The sequence below is a fragment of the Mesoplodon mirus genome, assembly GCF_964341445.2.
Source record: "Mesoplodon mirus genome assembly, chromosome: 3".
In the NCBI taxonomy this organism is placed as follows: Eukaryota; Metazoa; Chordata; class Mammalia; order Artiodactyla; family Ziphiidae; genus Mesoplodon; species Mesoplodon mirus.
The window spans coordinates 124296974-124315160 of NC_138978.1; the positions used below are offsets into that span (position 1 = coordinate 124296974).

Here is an 18187-nt window from a genome sequence, read left to right on the forward strand (position 1 = left end):
AGTGGGGGAGAGGCTTGGAATGGGTGTTCCCAGACAGGGGGTCTAGGTGAGAGGTTTCAAATGAAAGGATGAGAGCACCTTCAGGGAGAGGAGTCTTTTATTGCAGGATGGGGGGAAGCACAGTGTTCCCCTGGCTCAGAAGGGAAGGGAGGGGCCTTGGGTGACCCCTTTGGGCTCATTTTTGGGAAACTTTCTCCTCTTCATAGTATGACAGAGGAAATTCTGAAGGGTGCTCTCATTTCCAGTGACCTCCAGGAGTCTAGGGATTCAGTTCATGAATCTTTCATGCCTTTCAAGGTACCATGTCCACGGCAAAGTCTCTTTAGTTTCTCCTGCAGGGCCATTCCCAGGCCTGTAGAAAAATTCCTGGGGTTTGGAGAAGAGTCACAGGCACCCCTACCCTGTCATTTCCATCACTGGTCTCTTCAACCCTTTCTCCACCCCTTCACACCAAACCCCCTCTCCTGTTAGAAGCAGACTTCTCTTTGTTCTCCCTCCTCCTCCTCCTCCACTACCCCTACTTTTCCCAGTCCCCAAAACATACCAGGCTCACAACTTGATTCCTTCAATATTTATTGTAGAAAACAAGGAGTAGGTAGGAAGAGGAGCTCTAGGTCTGGCCAGTGGGTGTTCCAGGGGCCAGCTGGGGATGGAAGACAACAGTCTAGACAATGCACTTGGCAACAGGCTGTGTTTTGAGGTCCAAAAAACTGCTCACGAAGTTAATCAGATCAGTTCCAGCCTTCTTGACCACGGGCTTCAGCTGCTCCTGTGCCTTCTCAAAGTAGGCCCTGGATATGTGAGGGATTAGAAGTCAGGATGAGGGACTGGTAGGGGCCTTCTTGGTAGTGGGAGGTGAGACCCAAGTCCCCAAACTCTAGTGCCTGGTCTATCCTGGCATGGCAAAGCTCCCAGGAGGAGAGGCAAGCCCTCCGCTGGGCAGAGGAACAGACCATAGAGATAGAAATTCAAAGCCCAGTTCCTGCTACCCCCATCTGTCCAAGAGGTCCATGGGATCTGTGGGGTGATGAAGGAATTTTCTCTACAATTTAAACCTCATTCTCCCTAACCCCCACCCCTTAGCTCAGTCTTCTGTAGGACCTCCCAGCTTCCCCTCTTTCTCTCCATAGCCTCCTGGTCCATGAACCCCCTTTGTTGAGACTTACTTGGCTTGGATTGGAAGCTCTGAGCCCTTGGCCTTCTCCAGCAGGTCCTTGCCGTAGTCGGTCGCAGTCTGGAAGTACTGAGAGAACAGGCTCTGCAGATTCAGCTCCTCTGCCTGTCTCCGAACCAAAGCCCCTGCACATACACAGAAACACACACATGCGCACACACACACATACACATCCTCAGCTGAGTCCCCAACAGTGAGTCCCACATCTCTGCCAGTATTCAGCCTCAGCTCTCAGCTCTCTCCCCAAACAGGTATCCAGCTCCAGGTCTTTGGATGCACTTTCTGGGCTTTAGAGAGGGAATGATTTTTCTTTTAAGCTCTCTGGTTGCCAGACCTGGGCATAGGAGAACAGACAGATGGGCAGCTAGGACCCAAGCACCTTTTCCTCCTTGGGACCCCTCTTCACATCACACCCACCTTCAAGGCCACAGATGGTAAGGAGCAACACAGTCATTGCAAGCAGCTTCATGGTGTTAATGGAAGGGAAAGTGGCCTGCGAACAGGTGGGGGCAGGGAAGGTCACTGAAGCGAATGGGCTTCAGCCCCTCCCCAGAGACCCCTACCTACATGTCCACGCCAACCTGGTTCCCTCCCTTTCTACAGTTAAATCTCTGGATGCTGCCCACACCTCTTACTCCCTTACTTTACCTAGTCAGCGTTGCTGTCCTTGCCGTCTGTGCCTGGCCTGGCTAGGGAGGCAGGGGCTATATATCTGTATGCTTCCCCACCCCCCTGTCAGGTGACAAGTACTTTGGAAGAGTCCAGTGGGGCAGGGGCTATACTGGAGTAAACAAGTTAGAGAAATGGGGGGAGGAGAGGACAGCACGTAGAGGACTCATGGTGACGGAGTAGGAGGCAGGGGGTGCGGGCCTTAATGGATGCCAAAGGGATATACTTTAGGCTTATTCAAGATCCATTCCTTTGGGGCCAGGGCCCAGTAGTCCTTGGATTTGAATGCTTCAAGAAGCAGGATTCCTAGGGTTTTTTTCCCTGGAAAGCTCTGACATATCAAGCCCTCAGCCCTTGGAATCTTTGTCCCATTATGGGTATATTTCATCTCCCAACCCTATCTCCCATCACTCCAACTTGGCAGAGAGGTATTGGGGAACAGAAGAAAGGACATAATATCGGAGACAGGGGTGAGGGGAATGCAGGTTAGGACAATAAGGGTTAGGGCCAGAGGCCAGGTGTGATTGACTCTGTACCTTTTTGAGTTAATGTGTAATGAATGAGATGGGAGAGAAAACACTAGAGCCCAGAATGACCTTCCTGAGTGCTGAACAGTGAGCACAGCCCACCCCCAATAAAACAAATTCAGAAAGCAGCCGCTGCCCTCCCCCTGAATTGGAGTGCTCTGGCAAGAGAAGAGGTGGATGAGAGGCTTCTACCAAGGATAAAGGTTGAAGGTCTCTGGGCATTTGATCACCTTACCAGTTCTAGGCAGTGGTCAGCCAATATGAATCAGCAGGAGCCATAGCATCCCTCTGACCAAGGCCCTGACCCTTGTCCCAGCCCTGACTGTGAGGGAAGGCAGAGGTGCATTCCCCAGGCCCAAGGTATTTGGGTGAAATCAGCTAAATAGATATCAGAAGTATTTGTATCTTTCATCCTTTTGCCCTCAAAGTATATGTAGAGCATTCCTGAGAGATGGGAGTGGTGATGTGAGAGCTAGTGGGGAGGCGACCAGAGCCTAAGAAATCTTATTCTATTTTCAACTATTCCCCTGTGGAGCACTTAGTTCTTGAAGGGCACTCCATTGACTTGTCTGTAGCTTTGGAGTGGAGCACATTGAGGGCAGGAGTCCATATTCCTCGATTTTATTTGCCAACTCTGCCTAAGGAACCAGGGAAGGAAGGATTAACTTCAGGGGTCAATTGTTTCAGGGAATAGTTCTGCTAGAATTAAGGCTGCAGACCCTGCTCCTCTACCCCAAATTCTCACACCCATTCCCATTCTATCAAGAAGACAAGAGCGCCAACTTGGAGAGGTGCAAACCTCTAGGAGGGAAGTGTAGGTCCATTTTCCTACGGAGAGCTGTACCTGTGCGTCGAACTCATTTGGAGGTGTACTGTGTACTGTTCAGGACTGTGAGGGGGAGTCCTCAGGGCCTGGGAGGGTGGGGGCGCCTAGGGGCGTTCCGAAGCAGTGTTCGAAAGAAGTTTTCACAGTCGTTCCCTCCGCCACCCTTCACAAAATGCGTCTCCAGGCTATCTGATGGAGGGAACTTCAGTGGCTCAAGCTCCGAGATGCTCCCTCTAGTGTCTTGCACGCTCGAAGGTTTTTCCCGACCTTGGAAAGGCAGGGCGATCTAAGGCCATCTACTTGAGTAAGTCTAAGCAGCTACCAACAAGTCCCATCTGCCTCTGCAGTGCCGGGGTTGGAGCTCTCAGGATGAGAGGTCTGCCATTCCTTTGCGTCCTCCTCTCCCACTGGCCCATGCTCAGCAGCCAGGCAGCTTTTTTTTTTAATTGATTGGGCGGAGCCCAATCAAGGGAGGGTTGGGTCTCTGAAATCTTTTTTTCGCCCGGTTCCAAGATGGTGTTCATGACTACGCTGGGAATGCAACGTGAAGCCGCAGTTCTGCCATCATTCAAGATGGCTGCCCCCATCAAGATGACCGGGGTGTGCCCGGGGGAAAGGGGCAGCATGATGGTATGAGACGGTAAGGGTTATTGCTCCATTGCAAGCCTCGCCTTAAGGCATAGGAATGAAGAGCAGAAAGGCTAGGAAGCTGGGTGAGGTCTGTGGTGGAGGCTAGGATTAGAGAATGGGGGAGGGTACAGGGGTGACAGGTGGGGGTGAGGGATTAAAGATGGGATGGGAGTGTGCCTGAGGTTCAAGCTCCCCACCGGTGCCCTCTCCCCGCACTTTTCCTGTTCCAGGTCTAGCGTCGGACCATGTGGAAGTTTCTGGGACTGGGGAGCCGGATAATGGGGGGTGGGGCCCGTGCGGGGTAGAGGGAGCAATAGCGTCCTTTCCCAGGCGAACCCCGGCCCCTCCCCTGACCTCTGGACTGAAATGGGGAACACGTTGGGCCTGGCACCGATGGGGGCTTTGCCCCGCCGGAGCCCCCGTCGAGAGGAACCTCTCCCCAACCCTGGGAGCTTTGATGAGCTGCACCGGCTATGCAAAGGTGAGAACTTGGCATCTGGGTGTCTCAAGTTGAAGGGGCAGAGAAGGGGAGGGTCTTGAATGGTGGGTGTCCGGTGATGGGAGCAGAAAAGGGAAGATCACAGCTGGGGCGTGCAGCCTCAGGGAGGATCAGGTGCTCAGTGGAGCGGAGCACTTCCTGTTACAGGACTTGAAAGGAGGTCAGTTCCTCCAAAGCAGTTTCTATGGGATTGAAAGGGGGAGACTACTTCATGGTGTAGGGGTTCCTTGTCTGTGCTTATTCCTTCCCTTCCCCTCCCCTCCACCCGCTTCAGATGTATTCCCAGCACAGATGGAGGGAGTGAAGCTCGTTGTCAACAAGGTTCTGAGCAGCCATTTCCAGGTGCTCCCACTTTTCTGGCCCCTCCTTTCAATTCCTCCCTGCCTGTCTCTGGATCCTCTTCTTTCCTTTGTGCTCCAGCCTTAGCCAGGCTATATGGGGCAAAAGAGAGAGAATATGGGGGCTCTCTTTACTTCCTTTGCCTCTGGGACTTGTTGCTTTTAATCTGGTGACCCTCTGTATATGTTGGAATGTTTGGGATTCTTAAAAGACCTGCTGGATGGGGACAAGATGAAGGGTGGGATGGGGGATTGAAATAGAGCAGAAATGCTCTCTCCTCCATTAACTTCTCTTTCCTCAGGTGGCTCACACTGTGCACATGAGTGCTCTGGGCTTGCCGGGCTATCACCTCCATGCGGCCTATGCAGGGGACTGGCAACTTAGCCCAACTGAGGTGAGGGCTCCACACACCTGGGTTATTTCCCTAAACGCCCAGCTAGGACCCAGGTGTAGAGGAGGAGGAAATGTGTGTGTTATGGGGAAGAATGGGCAGGGCACCTCCTCTGTGTTTCTGCTGAATGGGAGAGGGTGGGGAAACATTTCTGTGATGAGCTGGGAGTTTGTCCTTGTGGCTCCACTAGGGGGCACTGGGTACCGCTAAAGAAATCCTACATTCAGATTTAGGCTGAGTGGTGCCACCCAGCTCAGTCTTACTCTGGACACTCTTCAACAGGTGTTCCCCACTGTGGTCGGGGATATGGACAGCAGTGGCAGCCTCAACGCCCAGGTCCTGCTCCTCTTGGCAGAGCGGCTCCGAGCCAAGGCTGTCTTCCAGGTGACCCATGGTTCCTGCCTTCATCTACTGAAGCCTTTCCTCTTTCTCCGCCATGAGTGTCCTGCTCTGGGGGCTCAGGGGGAGGAGCGGAGGCAACAGTGATCATAAAGAGGGAGGGAGATTTTACTTCTCCCTCTCCCTCCCCAGACGCAGCAGGCCAAGTTCCTGACATGGCAGTTTGATGGCGAGTATCGGGGAGATGACTACACAGCCACTCTGACCCTAGGAAATCCTGACCTGATTGGGGAATCGGGTGAGGAATTGGTACAGGGTTCTTTTTGTCTTCGCTGCCCACTTGCTAATGCTGGCTATGCCTCTTCCTTGTCTGAACAGTTCAGGGATTAGAAAAGAAACTTTCTGGGGCAGGCTGGGGTTGGGGGCTGCTGGGGGTGAGGTAGAGGGCCTGTCTCTGTGAGTGACTCCATGTCTCCCCACCCCACAGTGATCATGGTCGCTCACTTCCTGCAGAGCCTCACTCATCGGCTGGTGTTGGGAGGAGAGCTAGTTTATCACCGGCGGCCAGGCGAAGAGGGCGCCATTTTGACGCTGGCTGGGAAGTACTCGGGTATGGGGTGAGGAGGAATAGTGACAGGGAGGGAAATTCTGGACTTGGCTGGGGTCCTGGCCTGTGTTCTATTACAGTAACGCTCCTTTTCACTTGTACTTTGGGTTTTTTTTGTGTGCGTGTGTGTGTGTTTGTTTTTTTGTGCTTTGGTTTTGACAGCTGTACACTGGGTAGCTACCTTGAATGTGGGATCAGGTGGGGCCCATGCAAGTTATTACCACAAGGCAAATGAACAGGTGAGCCTACTGATCCCATCCCCTGCCTCAACGAGTCCCTCCCAACCTCCACAGGCCCTGCTGACCCACTATTCTTCCTACCCTCGCTACATATACGTTTCATGTGCACCTTCATTCTGCTGAACCCCTGTCAGGACTCCTCTAGTCTTCACTGAGACAGATCCCTCTCCCATCCTTGCCCATGGTTCTCAGGTTCAGGTTGGAGTGGAGTTTGAAGCAAATACGAGGCTACAAGACACAACTTTCTCCTTTGGTTACCACCTGACTCTGCCCCAGGCCAACATGGTATTTAGAGGTGAGGGTTATTCAGATGACATTCGAAGGTGCTGAGGGATTGGGGTGGGCGACAGCGGGAGGGAAGCTCCGCTTTCCTCTGCTGGCTCCTTTCTCCGAGCCCTGTTAGATAACCTAGTGTATATTCTCTTCCCCAACAGGCTTGGTGGATAGTAACTGGTGTGTGGGTGCTGTGCTGGAGAAGAAGATGCCCCCCCTGCCTGTCACCCTGGCCCTTGGAGCCTTCCTTAATCACTGGCGCAACAGATTCCACTGTGGCTTCAGCATCACTGTGGGCTGAGGTTGTCCCAGAGCCAGCCCCCAGAACAGCTGGAACCTCTGAGTCAGGTGCCCTGGGGCCAGGAACTAGGCCCCTCTCAAGAGCCCACCTTGTTGGGTGACCTCTAGGTCCCAGGAGCAGAGTGGGGACAATACATGCCCTCCTCAGAACTGGAGCTGCCACAGAGGCAGCTGCTGAGGCAGTGGTTTGAGGCTCCCCCCTCTGCCATCAGCCCCGGTTTCATCTTCCCGTACTCTTATGGCTCTGGACTAAGGGAGACGGATTAAGGGGTCTGTCTGGCTGCATTTTCTCCCCTCACTCCCACCTGCTTCATTTCCTTATGGATTAAAGCTCCTAGCCTCTTCCTCTTCAGAGCAGAAAAATCTGCATGGGATTAGCTCCCCATCCTGTTTTCCATCCCAGAGTTTCCCAAGGCTGGGAAAGAAGGGCTGAAGGGCTAAACCTTTGACCTCAGAAAGTGGGGCCCACCTATTCCCAGACGGAGCTTCTTTACCTCTTAGCCCTGAGGCTTCCTCCTTCCCCATCTTCTGTGCTTCCAGAGAACAACTTTGTCCCCATGGCCACCCCTCATTCTCCCCATTACCGCATGAAGAGGCAGATATTGCTTTAATCTTTCATTGCAACCAGTGGGCTCCCTGTTTACTGGCTCCAGCCTCTGGTCCGAGCATTTTCCCCTTTCCAGTCCAGCGTGTCCAGGTGGGCTGGGGAAGGAGGCGAACTGGGCCTCAGCTGCAGGTCTCCTGGAGCAGTGGCACCATGGTGGACAGTCCCCTGGATGTTCTCGATTTGGTACCAACATGCATTGTTAATGCTTCGGAGATCAGCCAACAGGCTCAGCAGCTTCGCATATAGAAACCTTTGGGGTCACCAGGGAAGGAGGAGAGAGATAGGCAGCTGAGAGTCTTGTCCTGAGGCCCTGACCCCCTAAACTGCCTCTCTGTGAAGCTAGGTCTGAACATTAGGGAAAATATGCTCTGATGTGACAAATGTATCAAAAGTTCCAAAGGTCCCCAGTGGGGCCTCTGTCTGACACTGACTTCTCTCACCATGCCGTTTTTCTTGAACCCAGAGCTCAGAGGGCCAAGTGTGAAGAAAGCCCCAGACTTTGCCAGATATTCAGCTGTGTGGAATCTGAGGATCTGGCCTTCTAGAGCAGGTTCTAGAAGGTGGGTGTGTTCTATGGTATAAAGCAACCCTCTTCTGGCCAAACTGGCACATTGAGGAATAAGCAAAACAGAATTGGAGTGTACTTCAGAGCCTGGTTAGATCATGGACTGTTGAACCAGGGACTGGCGTTGGCCATGAAACTGAATGACCATAACTTCAAGGGGAATGAAAAATTAAAGGAATTGGACCAATGGAGAGGAGGGGAAGGGCCAAGGAAAGAGAGTGAACAAGATTCTTGAAAGGCTGTTTTAGTCTGGAGGAGTTGGATTGGTGAGGTGATGGATGTCATCAATCTCAGGAATGCTATTATACCGAGCCTGTGAGCTACTACTTTGCATCTCTCCTGAATAAAAAAATCTGGAAAAAGTGAGATGAAACAGCAGTAGGAGCAACTTGAATGCCGGAACTCTATGAGATGGGAGGGAAGGTCTAGACCCCTAGGGGCCCTGGTTTCCCAAAGGAAAGGACAGTAAAAGCACTCATCCTGAGTTCAGTGTCTCCCTAACTCCTTCCCACCCTGGTGCAGCCTCCACGTGCCCAGTTCCACTACACCGGTCCCGGGGATTTTGCTGCTGGCCTTTGATATAGCTCTGCAGAGTCAGCGCTATCTCCTCTTGCAACTGATCAGTCCCCTCTCTCTGGGTTCTCCCAGGCTGGTCTGTAAGATAGGGAGTGGGGAAGGACAAGGTGGGAGGTTGCGGGTGGCCTGCATGGTGCCCTGGGGAGCCAAGACTGGGATAGACCCATTCCACAGGTTTGAAGACTAAAAGGCCTGGATGGATGGATTCAGGGAGCTGGGAGTTTGGGCAGAGGTGGTGGAACAAAAGCTTCTGGGCTTTGATGGATGCTTCCCAGGAGAGAAGAGGGCCATGGCAACCATGAACACATACTCCAGGCTCCTGGAGCTGCAGTTGGCGCAGTGTCCTATGGAAGCCGAAGAGAACTCCAAAAACTCTTCCTGGAACCCTACTGTGGGTTCCAGGCACATGGGCTTCAGTAGTTGTGTCACGCGGGTTTCGTAGTTGTGGCTCTCGGGCTCTAGAGCGCAGGCTCAGTAGTTGTGGCGCACGGGCTGAGTTGCTCCGCGGCATGTGGGATCTTCCCGGACCAGGGCTCAAACCCGTGTGCCCTGCATTGGCAGGCGGATTCCTAACCACTGCACCACCAGGCTTAGGAGCCTTCAGGTCACCTCGCCACATACCATACCGAAGGGATTCATGACCTCTACTGTTCTAGCACCATCTCACCATGCACTCCATCTTCTACTGTGTAGCGAAGAGGCCCGCAGAGGAAGTTTTGTGTTTGGAGACAGAAAGTGGTATTGAGTGCAATGTGACATTTCTACAGCTGCTTCCTTGAGAAGAGAGATCTGGTCCTCCATGGGCCAGAGCAGGAAACCTGCTCTTTAGACTTTAGTCTGAACTTCAGAGAGGGAGAGGAACTCCCAGTTCTGATTGAGACACTTAAAAAAGCTGGGAATTCAAGACCTGGTACTTGAAAAGGCTGAGGGATGGGTTAGTTTGGTTAGTGACTTTTTTGGGGGCGGGGGTGGTGGTGAGGGTGGGATTATAATTTGCTGGAGTGTTTTCTTCCTGAAAGGTAAGGGCAGGTCACATACCGAAAGGGGCAGGTCCTGGGTGAGCCTGATGATTTGCTGTACCATGGAAGTGTTGATGTCTGCGAAATGCGTGAGCAGAGGCAGTACAGGGAACTGGGTGGGCAGCACTGGTGATGGATGAACAGATGAGCTGGAGGCTGCAGAGATCAGAGCCTGGGTGAGAGGCCCCGGTCCTAGGGATCTCTTTTAGGCCTCTCCAGCTTTATCTTGGAAGGGTTCCGGGCTAAGGAGTCTGCCTCGGCTGGGGTTCTGGAGAAGTCCTGTCCTCTATTGGTGCGTGGCACACAGCCCCCTCACTCAGGCCAGCCTCCTTGGGCACCCTTTTGGTCATATTTCAACTTGAATCCTGTAAATGCTCACCCTGAACTGCACAAACTGGTCAAACATGGCGCCCATGTGGTGAGTTTGGGCCCCCAGCAGTGTCTGGAGTAGCTCTTTCTCCTCAGCTGCATCGATGCTTGCTGTGCCCGCAGCTGGGCCTGTCTTGCTCACCACAACGCCCGGGCTTCTGCCGATGGGATCATTGTGCCCGGGGAAGGGATGTGACAAAACTATTGAGACTAGCAGAGAGCACCTTTCTCTGTCAGCCCCTGGTCTGGGGCCCTCAGACACTGCGTAATGAAGGATGCGGGGAGGGAGGAGAGTTCTTGGCCTTGGCTGAAGTCCCAGGGGCTCCAGGTGGTAGGGGATTCCTGTACACTTTCCCCGACCTGTGAGGCACTGCAGCAGAAAACAATGCACTGTGGGAAGGAAAAAAATGATGGACAATAAAGTGGGAACAGTATAAGGAGATGTTTGACTTCTGGGGGAGCACTGAAGAGGGAGGGCTCGTGATACCAAAAACATCACCTTATGTTTGCATAGCTTTATAATTTCAAAGCTTCTGAGGATAAGTCTCACTGAATGAAACAATCCTGTGGGTGGAGAGGGCAGGTGTTATTGTCCATATTTTTCAGAAACAGACTGACATTCCAGTGACAGGTCCCAGGTCACAAAATACTTATGTGATGTAGACTGAATTCAAGATTTTTTGACTTCTACAGTTTCCTTTCCACTGCTCCATATTGAAAAGCAGTGTGACGTCATGGAGAAAGCAAGGGTCTGGTGAATACTGACTCTACAACTTTTCAGCTGAGTGGACTTGGACAAGTTGATTTCTGTTACTTTAAGTTGATTACGAGTTACCTTATCTTTTGGGGGCAGAGCCTTATTACCTGGCACAGAGAAAAAAAAATAATTCAACAATTATCAAGTACCTACTAAGTGACAGGCACTATATTTGAGAGATGGAAGAGTAAAAGCAAGGCATATAAACATCTAGGGGCAGAGCATTCCAGGTAGAGGCAATGGCACGTGCAAGTATAAGTTACAACAGTCTTGAGAAGAGTGTGCTTGGTGTGTCTGAGAATGGCATTGACGTCAGTGTGGCTGGGATGGGTTGAGCGAGAGGAAGAGTAGGAAGTAAAATCTGAGAGGTGGTGTGGAGGAGCTGGACCGTGAGATCATGGACCATAAGAGAGAGGAGGAGCCCTTGGAGGTTTTGAGCAGAATAGTTACATTGTCTGACTTGTTTCAGAAAGCTTACTCTGGGGCTTCCCTGGTGGCACAGTGGTTGAGAGTCCGCCTGCCGATGCAGGGGACACGGGTTCGTGCCCCGGTCCGGGAGGATCCCACATGCCGCGGAGCAGCTAGGCCCGTGAGCCATGGCCGTTGAGCCTGCGCGTCCGGAGCCTGTGCTCCGCAATGGGAGAGGCCACAACAGTGAGAGGCCTGCGTACCGCAAAAAACAAACAAACAAACAAACAAACAAAAAACAAAGCTTACTCTGCCTTCCCTGTGGAGAATACGCTGTGGGAACAAGGGCAAAGCATAGTCAGTGGAGGGACATAGTGGATTCTCGGGATGGAAAGGGGCCAACTCACTGTCCTTCTTCATGCCAGTATCTAGGCACTTCTGCAACCTGCAGACTGGGCCTTGTTGACCTTCCAGCTTCCAGCAAAGGGGCACGTGAGACCGGTGCTTTTGCTGACTGTTCGCCTGAAAGGACAGAGACATTGTGAGGGTTGGGGATGGCAGCGAGCAGGTAGGTATGTGAGGGGCTGAAATGAAATGGTCAAAAAGAAACTATGGTGGGAATTCCCTGGCAGTCCAGTGGTTATGAAACAGGAGGGAAGGGGGCAGGGCACAACCTTTGAAAGAATGACATAGCCCAAGGACATGACATAAACTGATTAGAACCAAATGGGTCCAAGATGGCAGAAAAGTCGAGTTCCACTAGACCTTGAGCCTCAGTATATGCTCACTGTAACACATCAGCAAGCTAACTGACACACCCACAGGTGCCATAACAGTTCCAAGGCTGACCATAAGGGTCAAAAAGTGGGTGGTGGCCCAATTCCTGGAAATCCTCACCTGTTCCCGAAATAGCTGGAATACTCCTCCCACTTTTTAGCCTATGAAATTACCCACCCCTATAAAAACTGACAATCCCATACCCTGGTGCCTTCCTCACCTTGTGAGATGGCCCACACCCTGTCTGTGGAGTGTGCTTCTCTCTAAATAAATCCACTTCTTACCTATCGCTTTGTCTCTCACTGAATTCTTTCTGCAATGAGACATCAAGAACCTGAGCTTCATTAAGTCCTGAAACCAGGTATGTGATCTCAGTTGGAAGACCGTAGGTTTTGGCCAGGTTCGAGTCCTGGCCGAGAGGGATCAAGTCCCGATCTGGGTCTAGGCTGGGTTCGAGTCCCGATCTGAGGTGTACCATTTCAGTTAGGACTATGTGCTTTCACTGCCGAGGGCCTGGGGTTCAATCCCTGGTTGGGGAACTAATATCCCGCAAGTCAAGTGGCAAAAAAAAAAAAAAAATCTGTGATGACATGGGCTACTCTGAGCTGTGCCCAGAAGTCCCTAGGGGTAGAGAGGATACAATGCATCTCAAGCATTTCCATGGGGGCACAGAATCAGTCAGGAAGGCCTAGTTGGTGCTGTACTAGTTTGGTGCTTTGCAGGTAGTGAGTACCCTTGACTAAGGGGTTGTGTCCGTAGGACAAGCACTCAGCTTTCCCTCTGTTATTTTGCCTCATGTTTATACAAGTGTTAAGGTTGGCAATTTGCAGCGTGCTAGCCACAGGGTAGTTAGGCTTCAGGATGCAGGAGTGATGTAACTGGACAAGCTTGGGCATGTGCCAGGGCTTAAAGGCTGCCTGGCAGGCAGTTTGGGAGGGCGTTTCTGTTGCGGAGGAGGTTCTCACCTGAAGAAACCCTTGCAGTCCTCAAAAGTCAGGGCATGGAAGTGATAGCCTGTGGCTCAGTTCCTGCACACCACACAATTCCTCGGCTCATCTTCCTCACTGGCCATGGCTTCAGGTGTTGCAGTGGCTGTCACAGGCCCCTGAATGTCAGAGGGGTTATCAGTCAGCTCTGGACCACCCTTGACCTTCTTCCCCTTCTGCAGAGCCTCTTCCCAAACCTGCCCTCGGCCTGACCCCCTGCATTATCTGCACTTTATTGCTTTTAGTCTCTGGACCCCGAAAGTTTTCCTACCTGCTTCTCTTCCCACTCTGACCCTGCTTTCCCCTTGAGCTCAAGAGCTGCTAGTGTTTAGAGTTAGGGATTACGGCCCTCAGTATCTGGAAAACAAGGATAGAAACTGCTCCTTATCAGATCCATGTAGATTTTCCCTGTTGCTGAGGAGAGAGGGAGAGAGCAAGCTTTTTCACATGCAGTATGTCAACAGTAAAAGAATAGGCATAACAATTGTACAAAGCTCCCAAAAGGAAAGTTCTTCAAGAGAGACTGGGGTCTAATTAAGGGCTTATGTAAAGAGCTAGAAGAGGTGGTCCCACTTCCCAACAAGGGAGGGCTGAGAATTAAATCAGAATGGCCTCTAAAACATTAGATAGGGCTTCCCTGGTGGCACAGTGGTTGAGAGTCCGCCTGCCGATGCAGGGGACACGGGTTCGTGCCCCAGTCCGGGAAGATCCCACATGCTGTGGAGAGGCTGGGCCCGTGAGCCATGGCCGCTGAGCCTGTATGTCCGGAGCCTGTGCTCTGCAATGGGAGAGGCCACAACAGTGAGAGGCCCGCATACCGCAAAAAAATAAAAAAATTAAAAAATAAAACATTAGATATATGGGATTGATCTGGGGGCTCTTGCACCAGAGCTGGCATCATGGGAGTGTGCCCTGTGCAGTCACACAGGCTCTGTGCTCAGAGGGATCTTGGGCTTGGTTTAATGCTCTGATGTTGCCACTGTCTTGAAATTCTTTTTTTTTTTTAAATAAATTTATTTATCTGTTTTTGGCTGCACTGGGTCTTCGTTGCTGCGCACGGGCTTTCTCTAGTCGTGGTGCGCGGGCTTCTCATTGCGGTGGCTTCTCTTGTTGCGGAGCATGGGCTCTACGCGTGCGGGCTTCAGTAGTTGTGGTATTCGGGCTCAGTAGTTGTGGCACACGGGCTTAGTTTCTCTGTGGCATGTGGGATCTTCCCGGACCAGGGCTCGAACCTGTGTTCCCTGCATTGGCAGGTGGATTCTTAACTACTGTGCCATCAGGGAGGTCCTGTCTTGAAATTCTTAATGATGTTTGAACAAAGAGCTCTGCATTTTCATTTTTCAGTGGGCCCTGCAAATTATGTACCTGGTTTGTATGGAGCCAAGATGAAGGACATCTAATTAATAAGTTTAAGGATCAGAAGTAGGAGCCTTCACTGGGGTTGTCTAGTGCTCCATAGACACTGAAGAATATTTTTCAAGTGTAAAAAATGTGTATGTGTCCAGATGGCCAAGAGGCAGTTGAAAATATGCTCAACATCGCTAATTATTAGAGAAATGCAAATCAAAACTGCCATGAGATATCACTTCACACCAGTCAGAATGGCCATCATCAAAAAGTCTACAAACAATAAATGATGGAGAGGGTGTGGAGAAAAGGGAACCCTACTACACTGTTGGTGGGAATATAAATTTGTGCAGCCACTATGGAGAACAGCAACATGGATGGACCTGGAGATTATCATACTGAGTGAAGTAACTCAGACAGAGAAAGACAAATATGATATCGCTTCCATATGGAATACAAAAAAAATGATGCAAATGAACTGATTTACAAAACAGAAACAGACTCACAGACATAGAAAACAAACTTATGGTTACCAAAGGGGAAAGATGGGAGGGAAGGATAAATTGGGAGTTTGGGATTGACAGGTGCACTCTACTATATTTAAAATAAATAACCAACAAGGACCTGCTATATAGCACAGGGAACTCTGCTCAGTATTCTGTAATCAGCTAAATGGGAAAAGAATTTGAAAAAGAATTGATATATGTATAACTGAATCACTTTGCTGTACACCTGAAACCAACACAACATTGTAAATCAACTATAGTCCAACATAAAATAAAAATTAAAAAAAATTTAAACAGTGGGAATTTCTAAAAGAAAAAGTGGGTATGTGTGTAAACACATACACATGCACTCTCTCTCCCAACCTTTATGAACAGAAAAAGTAATTTCAAAAGCTATTTGGATGTTTTGGGGATGGGTAACATGTTGGATACATCTATGTTGGATAAATCCGATCCCACACACACTGGAATAATTTCCAAATCTCAGTCTTTCACTTTGAAAGGTCTTTCTCACTGTACATCTCCCTGGGTGTTTGCTGTTTCTGCACTAATATAGTCTTCTCCTACTAGAATACAGCGTTTTTTTCTCTTTTTTTTTGGCATATCATCTGCTTCTTCAGTTAAGGGTTAAATTATAATTAATCATGCTCTAACAGTGAGTTAAAAGCCCAAGTGGAGGCTAGAGCCATAAAAATACACTTAGAGAGACAGAGACAGAGAGGAGAGATTGGGTTAAAAAGAGCCTTGTTTAGGTCCCCTTCATCTCAAGTAGGTGTAACATCCAACTATGTATAACTTACTGCATTTTGAAGTAAGCTGAGCGCCAGAGAACACAGGTGCTTGCATCTGGTCCTTGGGAGTCGGTGAGCATATTTATGCATATGCATCTGTTGGTATCTTTGCTTGAGTGAGACTCTGTGAGAATTCATACTAACTCATTCAGTCGACAAATACTGACTGAGAACCTACTATGTATTAGACACTAAGGATAAAAAAGATGAATAAGATGCTCTCCTGCCCTCATGGAGTTTAAAGGTGTTAGTGGAGAGACAGACCTTTAAATAGATATAAAGAAATATAATCAGGAACTGCCCTGGTGGTCCAGGGGTTAAGACTCAGCACTTCCACTGCAGGGGGTGCATGTTCGATCCCTGGTTGGTGAACTAAGATTCAGCATGCCGGGCGGCACGGCTGAAAAAAAGAAAGAAAAGAAATATAATCCTATCACTGATGACGATATGCACAGAGCATTCTGAGACTATAGAAGAGGGGCACATAATCCTGCTTTGGCAAAGAGGTGTTGAGTAGGAGGCAGGAAAGTCTTCCTGGAGGAGTGACAGCTGAGTTGATTTTTAAAGGATAAGAAGGAGTTAGCCAGATACAAATAAAAGGTAGTTCAGGTAGAGGGTACAACCTGAGAAGTTCAAGAAGCCAGATACAAAAAAGTAAATATGATAGAACTATGAACAGGTCTTTCTTGCTGGAGCATAACATTTCAGACTGGAGTGGGAAGAGAAAAGTCTAGAGAAATGGGGTATGAGGCTGAGATATAGGCAGGGCCAGTTCATGGGAGACCTTGTGTGCCAGAGAAAGCAGCTTAAGTCCATCAGGAAGCTTTTAAAGGGTAAGATGGGAAATGACATGGTCAGATCTATTCTAGATATCCAACTACTGGCTGTTTGGAAGATAGATTTGAGGGGGCAGGACTGGAGGCAAAGAAACCAGTTAGAAACTCTTGCCATAAAGTAGGTGAGGGATTAAGCCTGCTCTAGGATAGTGGTAGGATATAGTGAGTGGAGGAGAGGGTTTTGAAAAATACATGGGAGGTGAAATAACTGGAACTTGGTGATAACTAGAATGTCTAGGTTGAGAAAGAGGAAGAGTTAAAGATGACTCCAGGTTCCTAGCATGGGTGATTGAGTGGATGGTGGTACCACCAACAGGGAGAGAGACTACAGGAGGAGTATAGGGCCCTCCCTACTTGGACCCTTATCCTTTTCCACAGTTGCAGATTTACTCTAGCAATAAGTTATTAAGTACCCACTCTGTGGTGAGGCACTATGGAAAGGCATAAAAGAGAGGGTTCCTATTATCAAGGAATTTACTGTCTGATTATGAAGATTGCATAAGTAAATGGAACTCCGAGATCTTACAAGGAAATATATAATCAAACTCTAAATTGTGTGGTAAAGATCATGTATCATATTATAGGTATTAATTGCTTCATTAATTTGTTCTTATTATGAGCAGCGTACTGTGTAAGAATCCTTACCAGTGTTAACCCTGAAACATAAGTAATATCACCACTTTACAGATGAGAAAACTGAGGCCAGAGAGTTTAAATAACTTGTACAAGGATTACTATACCCAATAGTTTATTAGATGACTTCACCTGGATGTCACATAGGCATCTCAAATTCAGTATATATACAGTGAAGCTTTATGATCCCTAAAGCACAAGCAACATAATAAAAAAATAAGTGGTACTGCATCAAACTAAAAAGCTTCTGCATAGCAAAAGAAACGATCAACAAAATGAAAAGGCCACTTACAGAATGGGAGAAAATATTTGCAATCCACACATCTGTTAAGGGGTTAATATCCAAAATAAATAAGGAACTCATACAACTCAATAGCAAAAAACCCAAATAATCCAATTTTAAATGGGCAAAGGACCTGAATAGACATTTTTCCAAAGGAGCTATTCAGATGGCCAACAAGTACATGAAAATGTGCTCAACATTGCTAATATTTATGGAAATGCAAATCAAAACCACAATGAGATATCACCTCACAACTGTTAGAATGACAATCATCAAAAAGACAAGAAATATAAAAATTGTGAATCACTATGTTGTACATCTGAAACTTATGTAATACTGTTCATCAACTATACCTCAATAAACACACACACACACGAAAAAAGAAAAGAAATAACAATTGTTGGTGAGGATGTGGAGAAAAGGGAAACTGTGTGCACTGTTGGTGGGAATGTAAATTGGTACAGTCACTGTGGAAAAGAGTATGGAAGTTCCTCAAAAAATTAAAAATAGAACGACCATATGATCCAGTAATTCTGCTTCTGGGTACCTATCTGAAGGAAACAAAATCACTGTCCCAAAGGGATATCTGTATCTCCATGGTCTTTGCAGCATTATTTATAATAGCCAAGACATGGAAACAACCTAAGTGACCATCAATAGATAAATGGATAAAGAAGATGATATATATATAATATCTATTTAATATATGATATATATTTAATTCAGCCATAAAAAAGAAGGAAACGCTACCATTTCTGACAACATGGATGGACCTTGAGGGAATTATGCTAAGGGAATAAGAGAAAGACAAATACTGTATGATCTCATTTATATGTGCAATCTAAAAAAAAACCAAACTCAGGGACTTCCCTGGTGGTCCAGTGGTTAAGACTCCACGCTTCCACTGCAGGGGG

The 18187-nt window shown here is 48.9% G+C and overlaps 3 protein-coding genes across 6 annotated transcripts; 1 reads left to right on the forward strand and 2 right to left on the reverse strand.

The window, feature by feature from the left end:
• Positions 1-550: 550 nt before the first annotated feature.
• APOA2 (apolipoprotein A2) lies at positions 551-1856 on the reverse strand. Its single transcript, XM_082616617.1, has 4 exons — positions 1823-1856; positions 1592-1667; positions 1167-1299; positions 551-791 (listed from the first exon to the last, which is right to left on the reverse strand). Exons 2-4 carry the CDS (start codon positions 1641-1643, stop codon positions 665-667), a joined length of 312 nt encoding a protein of 103 aa, XP_082472743.1. The 5' UTR covers positions 1644-1667; positions 1823-1856; the 3' UTR covers positions 551-664.
• Positions 1857-3713: 1857 nt separating this feature from the next.
• TOMM40L (translocase of outer mitochondrial membrane 40 like) lies at positions 3714-7442 on the forward strand (the record flags this gene model as incomplete). Of its 4 annotated transcripts, none has more annotated exons than XM_082614206.1 (10): positions 3714-3826; positions 4057-4307; positions 4600-4667; positions 4966-5058; positions 5338-5439; positions 5587-5692; positions 5882-6004; positions 6164-6240; positions 6433-6535; positions 6675-7441. In XM_082614206.1, the coding sequence occupies 9 exons, from the start codon at positions 4193-4195 to the stop codon at positions 6812-6814; spliced, it is 927 nt and encodes a 308-aa protein (XP_082470332.1). In that variant the 3' UTR covers positions 6815-7441. The 4 variants fall into 4 exon arrangements, with proteins under 4 accessions (XP_082470332.1, XP_082470333.1, XP_082470330.1 ...); XM_082614207.1 differs by having other exon boundaries at positions 3719-3836; positions 4157-4307; positions 6675-7442; XM_082614204.1 differs by having other exon boundaries at positions 3719-3826; positions 4157-4307; positions 6675-7442.
• Positions 7443-7455: 13 nt separating this feature from the next.
• On the reverse strand, positions 7456-13140 carry NR1I3 (nuclear receptor subfamily 1 group I member 3). The gene is given in 17 exon segments (XM_082612213.1): positions 7456-7584; positions 7586-7670; positions 8534-8699; positions 8804-8873; positions 8875-8921; positions 8924-8950; positions 9229-9320; positions 9322-9379; positions 9596-9706; positions 9709-9736; positions 9960-10045; positions 10048-10087; positions 10091-10122; positions 11522-11566; positions 11569-11636; positions 12857-12912; positions 12916-13140. Coding segments are annotated over 17 exon segments (1104 nt in total). The 5' UTR covers positions 12964-13140; the 3' UTR covers positions 7456-7539.
• Between the last annotated feature and the right edge of the window lie 5047 nt (positions 13141-18187).

What these genes read in the sequence shown, in the direction of transcription:
- APOA2 (XM_082616617.1), bottom strand. Translation starts at nt 1,643, where the DNA reads ATGAAGCTGCTTGCAATGACTGTGTTGCTCCTTACCATCTGTGGCCTT. An exon ending in TACCATCTGTGGCCTTGAAG is followed by an intron (nt 1,300 to 1,591) that starts GTGGGTGTGATG and finishes GTGTATGTGCAG; the next exon opens with GGGCTTTGGTTCGGAGACAG. An exon ending in GAGCTTCCAATCCAAGCCAA is followed by an intron (nt 792 to 1,166) that starts GTAAGTCTCAAC and finishes TCACATATCCAG; the next exon opens with GGCCTACTTTGAGAAGGCAC.